This window comes from Corvus kubaryi, unplaced genomic scaffold (genome assembly GCF_017639235.1).
Source record: "Corvus kubaryi isolate FWS band 111438036 unplaced genomic scaffold, C.kubaryi_AGA036_p1.0 135, whole genome shotgun sequence".
Classification (NCBI taxonomy): domain Eukaryota; kingdom Metazoa; phylum Chordata; class Aves; order Passeriformes; family Corvidae; genus Corvus; species Corvus kubaryi.
The window spans coordinates 174745-181740 of NW_024580669.1; the positions used below are offsets into that span (position 1 = coordinate 174745).

Genomic DNA, 6996 nt, shown 5'->3' on the forward strand with positions numbered 1-6996 from the left:
TGAGCGTGGAGGGATTTGTACTGGGACATCCCTGTGCATCCCACAGCGTTCCCAGGTGTGAGCATGGAAGGATTTGTACTGGTGCATCCCTGTGCATCCCACAGCATTCCCAGCTGTGAGCCTGGAAGGATTTGTACTGGGGCATCCCTGTGCATCCCACAGCATTCCCAGGTGTGAGCCTGGAGGGATTTGTACTGGTGCATTCCTGTGCGTCCCACGGCATTCCCAGGTGTGAGCGTGGAGGGATCCACACTGGGGCATCCCACAGCATCCCTGTGCATCCCACAGCATCCCTGTGCATCCCACGGCATTTCCAGCTGTGAGCCTGGAAGGATTTGTACTGGTGCATCCCTGTGATTCCCACAGCATTCCCAGGTGTGAGCGTGGAAGGTTTTGTACTGGGGCATCCCACAGCATCCCTGTGCATTCCCAGGTGTGAGCGTGGAAGGATTCACCAGCGGAGATGTGGGACGGCGGCGCCGGCGCCTTCCAGCTGCCCGAGTGGATGGTGAGTTACCGACCTGCTCCTTTTAGCCAGCTGAATTCCTGGAGGGAACTTCAGGACACGAAGGCATTTAGCTGGAATGAGGCTCGTTAAGGTGGGGAATTAACGAGCCCCGTCCTTTGGCAGCGTTTCTTGCCTCGTAATTAACAGCCAAGGCATGGGGGATGATTTGGTCACCCCAAATCCGTGGTATTAACAACTAATTTTTATAGGAATTTGGGACTGGCGGGCAGGAGAGTTGGGGCAGAATCCACAGCGTGTTCCCAGAGATTGGGAATTTCATCTCAGATCATCTTTTCACCGTAGTTTTTACCATCAATTTACATTCTGTTGTTGGAATAAAACCTCTAAAACTTGGGGCGACGAGCGCTCCTCACTGGGGTGGTTAAAGAGTTTAGAATGGATACCAGGTACTAAAATACACTTTTCTTTGCTTCTCCGGCGGGAAGAATTCCCAAAGCAGCCAAAAATAAAATGACATTGCTCCAAAAACCTGGCAGGGCTCGGAAGGCAGAAGGTTCTGTGCCTGGGATTGGCTCCGTGTGTCCCCCGGGGCTTTGTCGGTGTCGTGTGGCCCGAAAATGGACCAATATTTGTTATTTCTTCCTGTATTTCTGCTCACATCTCCAGTTCCTGGATTTGAAGTTGTCCTTCCTGGGAGTTCTAAAAATACTTGGATCGATGCATGATAAAAAGTTGGAATTCTGGTGCTCCTACAAAGGATTCGATATTTGTTTACAAATAATATCTGTGCACTGCATTCAGGTATCATTATTCCCCTTGGAATCCAGCTTTATGTTCCCTGCTATCCCTTTCTTAATTCTACGGATTTTACTGTAGAATTCCGGTTTATTCTGCCTCTGGCTCGTTTTTTTTTTTTGTTTGCAGCACGATTCTTTCAGCCTTCCCCGAAATTGTATCACATTTCCACATCAACAACCAGGGAACGAGCTTTGCATTTAAGGGTTATCCGTGACAAACTCGGCATCCCTCACAGCTTCTTTTACTGCTTCAACAATTCCACCCGTTTATTCATTTCAAAGGTGCATTTTTCCTTGGGAAAAGCCCAGAGTTCGTGGAGTTCTCCTTAAAAACAAAACCTCTCCCTGTGCCTCCATCCCCTCCTCTGATTTTCCCGTGATGGATTTGGTGCCGCTGGGATCAGGGTCAAGTGGCAAAAACTTGATTTAAATAGACTTTTTTTTTTTTTACCTTAAGGCCTCAGTAATTTCCTTTTCCAGCGTGGTTTTATGATTTTATGGATGGTTTAAAGCTGCTTGTGGCATGGAATCCGTCTCCAGAGGGCTCGGGGTCGTGTCCTGCAGCGATGTTTTTAATCAGGATTTTAACTCGGCTCGTTCGCATTTTATGTGGCTCCTCGGGTCAGCGTGGGAGGGAGCAGCCACATTGCAAGAAATAATTAGCCTGAGCTCTAAATTGCTCATTATCTTTACGGTCATTATTCCAAACAGTCTTTTAGGTCTTAATGTTCTTGCCGAGTCCCTGCTTTTACCTCAGCCCACCTCTTATTTTTAACCAAATATTGGAAAATTATATTAGCAGTGAAGAATAATAATAATAATAATAGTAATAATAATAATAATAATAATTCCTTTGGATTGCTTCTTGGGAAAACGGGTTAAAATGTGGGTTCTTCCACATTTTGGGACTCTGATGGAATCACAGAATCCCAAGGTTGGAAAATCCCTCGGAGCCCATGGAGTCCAACCATTCCCCACCACTGCTCCATGTCCCCAGGTGCCACCTCCACACAGCTTTGAAACTCCTGCTGGGATGGGCACTCCAAACCTCCCTGGGCAGCTGTGCCAGGGCTGGACAACCTTCCTTTCCCAAATCCTGTGGCTAAAACCAGCTTGAACCTGCACATTCCCGGAGTGTTTTCCCAGAAGGAAGATGCCGAAGGGTTAAGCCTGTTTGTTAATCCTGGAGCCCAGCTCCGTGCGACCTTTGGAGACGCGGAATCGGAAACGCTCTGAGCTCCGGTGAAATTCCCGGCTCAGCCAGGATCCCACATCGATTTAACCCATGTGAAACTCTGGAATGAGCGGGTTTGGACAGTCCCTTTCTTGGAATGATATGATCCGGGCTCGGTGGGTGGCTGAGGAGAGCAGAGCTGAGGGTTGGAGCTCATTCCCAGCACGGAGAGGGTCCGGCATCACCGGTGCCGCGGGAGGAGCCGGGCTCCTGCCGACACCCGCTGTCCCCAGCGCCTCTCGGGTGTCACGGGGAGAAGGGAGCAGGAGGTGAAGGATCCGCCTTGGCAGCTCCAGTGCTGTGGGAAGCAAACTTTTCCTTCATGAATAGGGATGGGAGGGAAGCAGGAGGAGGTTTGGAGGCTCTGGTGGGACATCAGGACAGTGACTTCGGTCCCCTCAGTGCTGGTCCCACAAAATCGCTTCTCCTCCAGTCTTCGCCCTTCGCCATCCAAAAAAAGGTAAATTGATTTTATCTCTTTGCATCATCACTGGATGAGGCGTTTTTCCACTGGGAAAAGACTTCCCAGGATGTTTGTCACCGAGCAGTGGCACTTCTCCAAGGCCACCACCTCATCCTGCTGTTCCATCCACAAAACGCTGCGTTTTAACTCACTCCACGTGGAAATTTAACTTCCCAAGTTCTTTGCAGGTGGATTTGGAAGCTGATAGCAATGCTGGTGCCACTTAATCCCACCAAAAAAAGCATTGTTTTCTCCCTTTGTTCCCTAGAAAAAAAGAAATATCCGTGGCCAAGAATCAATGAAAGACGTTCTCACTACAGAACAATTTACTGGGATGGAGCGTAGTTCTCCCTGGTTTTATTTGACTGACCCACGATCTACAGAAGATTCCTGAGCTCTGGGGTGGAGATGAAGCAAAAACCTCTGATTTTAGCATTTTTATGCAATATTGGTTCTTCATTTTAGTGTGTCGGACTCAACCTTCACTGAGGGAAAAACAAAGGCTTTATTTTTCCCCAGGAAAAGCCTTTGGGTTTAGGTATCTTGATGTGAAAACCTGCTGGAAAAGGAGTCTGTGCTTTGGTGTTCCCATAAAATGAGGGGTTTTCCCCCTTTGAAGGCTTTGAGTTGATTTACGCTGAGCTGAAGTCGTGTCTCCCTGAGGATTTTGCAGGAAAAGGTTCGTGGATAATGTGGAAAATGAAAAATCCTCCTGGAAAACACAACTTCGGCCACGGTGTCAATTGAGAAAAACAGTGCTGATCCCAGATTCTTATTCCCTGACATATTTCCACATTGGAAATACTCCATATTTCCATTTCCCAGTTGTTCTACAACTCTGGAATTCTGGGGAGGATTTTCCCTCCTTTTTTTTTTCCCTCCCATCCATTCCTCCAGGAGTTGCTTTCATGTAGCTCAGGAATTCGTACTCTTTTAGTGGATTCCTTGAAATTTTCCCTGGAGATGAAAAACGCCATCGAGGGCTGCAGCTGGCAGGAAAATTGGAAGGAATTTTCCCTGGCAGCGTTTTCCATCCTCGGGACGAGTGTTGAGGAGCAGGATCAGATCCGATCCGTGGTGAATCCGGGCTAAATCAGGTGTAAATCAGGTGTACAAAACCAGGGCTTGGGGAGCTTTTTATTCCATATTTAGTCAGAAATGGTGCTGAGGACAATTGTGGTGCCCTGTTGCTTCCCAGATCCCTTTTCTTTGGAATCACAGAATGGAATCGCGGGATGGGGTGGGTTGGAGGAGACCACAGCAACCTCACCACCCTCGTTTTCCCCATTATTTCTTCCCTGGATCATCTCTTCCCACCTAAAAGGCTGTGGAGTGAGCAGACCCCGTGCAGGGCGATCATTTCAATTCTCATTTAGCAGCTGCCGTTGTCACCCAAGGAGTTTTATCCCTGGCCCTGTATCACCCGGGATAATTCCCATAAAAACCCCTCAGCATCCTGCCCGGAGCAGCTGTGGCTGCTCCATCCCTGGAAATGTCTGAGGCCAGGTTGGATCACCCTGGGACGGTGGAACTGGATGGGATTTAAGGACCCTTCCAACCCAACCCGTTCTGTGATTGCATAATTCCAAAGGGACGAATGTCCGAGTCCGGACCCTTCCAAGGACAAACTCTGCCCTGGCTGCCCTGGGGGACACGACCAGGGCCGGGATAATTAAAAACCACTTTGCTGTCCGACAACCGCCTCCGCTGTTTTAGTTGCTCATTAGTTAATTTCCTTCTAATGAGGCTCCGTGAATGCAATCATCTGACATTGGGGGGGAAAGAGGGAGTGGGGAGGGGAGGACCCGAGTTAAAAGAGCTTAATTAGCAAGTTAATTACAGCGAGCAGGGGAGCTTGTTCTGGTTACATAAATAAGCCATTGTTATGCACGCACAAGCCGGGCCACGTTCAAAACTGCCGCGAAGCGTCCGAGGTCAGGGAACGCTGTAATTCCACACGAAACACAGGCAGGAATTGTTTGTCGGGACGCCTCATTAAGTCCTGGGGTCCTTCCCTGCCAAAAAGGAGAAAAAAAAATAAGAGTCCGAAAATCCAACTGGTTCCCTCTCCTTCCCTCCCTCCGTGGCTGCCTGCCTCCGCCTCCGGTGAAACCAGAGCGGGCAGGATCTGCGGGCAGGAGCGGGATGGGGCTGGCGGCTATAAATGGGGGGGCATTCCCTGCTCCAGAGGCAGCGGCGCCCAGGGGCAGCCGGCGAGGCCGCCATGCCCAACAAGAAGAAGTACAACGTCAACGGGGACTCGGGGATGAAAGCCCAGGTGAGGGCACTCTGTAGGACCATAATCATCGTTCTCCTCCTCAAAAACGCGTTCGTTTCTGTCTTATCTCTATTTTCTTCCTCTTTTCCTTGCTGTTTCCACCCAATCACTTATTCCTGGAGGCTCCCAGCTGGAGAAATTCCCGATCTCCGGAGAGTTTCTCTTCGTTTTCTCTCGGGAGTGACGAAGCGTTGAGCCAAACACGTTGCTCCGGGGTTGTTCTTCAGAGCACAGCGATGGAGGAGTCGGTGGGGTCAGTGCAGGGAGGTTTTCCAGGAAAACCTTGGATAACGGGACCTTTTTTGCGTGGAGAAGTAGCTCAAGGTGGCTCTTGGTGATAGAAAGGCCGGGTCAGAGAGAGCCGAGGCTCATTTGGAATGTAACGAGCACACACCTGCACGTAGCACTCATTAACCCCTTGTGTCCCTGCAGGGGAGGTTTTCCAGCTGGAATCGTTTGTTCCTGCTGGGAGTTGAAGGCAGCAGCTTTTGTGTCACCCCAGAGCAGGTCGGGCACCTAAATCCGAGGAATCCAAGGCTCCACAGCTTCTCCTTGGAGCGTTACCCCATGCAGGGTTGGCTGTTGCCTTCAGAGGTGTTTTGGTGGGAGCTGAACGAGCTCAGCCTGGAGCCAAATCTCTGTTTCCACCCCCATCTGGAATGTCCCCATCTTCCCAGTGGGGCTGGAACGCGGCTGGAGTGCGTTTGGCAGGGATTGGAGCACCCTGGGATAGGGGAAGCTGTCCCATGGCAGGGGGTGGGATGGGATGATCTTTAAGGTCCCTTCCAACACAAACCGTTCTGGGATTCCGTGAAATTCTCTTTTTGGCCACTCTCTCTCTTCCCCAAAGGATTGAGCCAAAGGATGTTGGTCAACGCAAGCCAAAAGCAGATCCAAGCCTTGACCTGGCCCTTTCCCAAAATTTCCCTTTCCTGGTGCTTCCCTCCAGCTCTTGGCAGTCTCAGCTAAAGCTGGACCCGGCTTGTGGTGGCCTTAAAAAGGTTTAAACCTTCAAGAGGTCGAGGGTAGGGTTTATTTTAAAGTCTGGGTCTAATTCTGCCGGATTCGCTCCAGGACTTCTTTTGCTTCGTCGTTTACGTGGTTTTGGATGTGGGAGGGCTCCGAGAGCCCTGGATTATCCATATCGCTGTGTCCCGTGAGATGGTTGTGCTCAATGTCCTTGAGGAGCCGACGTGGGGAGGGAAAATGGGAATTGAGCACAAATGATTCCCCCTTGTTACAATTCCTGCCTGTCTCCAGCTCCGCTTCACACCAATAACTGCTCCTCTGATGGAGCCGCTCAGCCGTGCAGGGATTTGTTTTAAATGAAGGGAAGAAAAAGGGGAAAAAAAGGGAAGTTCTTTCAGGCCAGCAGCTTAGAGGGGGAACAGAAGCCCCGGTGTGTGCAAAGCCCCTGTCCCGCCAGGATCAGGGCGTTAATCCCAGCGCGGCCCTGGCTGTAACACGAGTTCGCTGTGGATTTTCCCCTCCCGCGGGTGCTCCTGATCCAGCGTTCTGTTGTTTGGGTCAAGATTAGCAGGGAAAAACCTCCCAGGTGCGGCTGCAAATCCTCTCCCAGGTCCTTCTTTCCTCTCCCAGATCTTTCCCTCCTCTCCCAAGTCCTTCCCTTCTCTCCTGGGTCTTGTTCTCCTCTCCCACGTCCTTCCCTCCTCTCCCAGGTCCTTCCCTCTTTTCCCAGGTCCTTCCCTCCTTTCCCAAGTCCTTCCCTCCTCTCCCAGATCTTTCCCTCCTCTC

At 50.5% G+C, this 6996-nt stretch overlaps 1 protein-coding gene across 4 annotated transcripts in view; it reads left to right on the forward strand.

The window, feature by feature from the left end:
* AHCYL2 (adenosylhomocysteinase like 2) overlaps window positions 1-6996 on the forward strand; it is a 74744-nt gene that overhangs the window by 41179 nt on the left and 26569 nt on the right. The window contains exon 1 of one of the 4 annotated variants that reach the window (XM_042051505.1): window positions 5132-5241. The exons of 2 other annotated variants lie outside the window; for them this stretch is intronic. In XM_042051505.1, the coding sequence (XP_041907439.1) occupies window positions 5188-5241 (54 nt within the window). In that variant the 5' untranslated portion in view covers window positions 5132-5187. Of the gene's footprint in view, window positions 1-5131; window positions 5242-6996 lie in introns of those variants that run through there. One more of the 4 variants, XM_042051516.1, reaches the window with a different exon arrangement.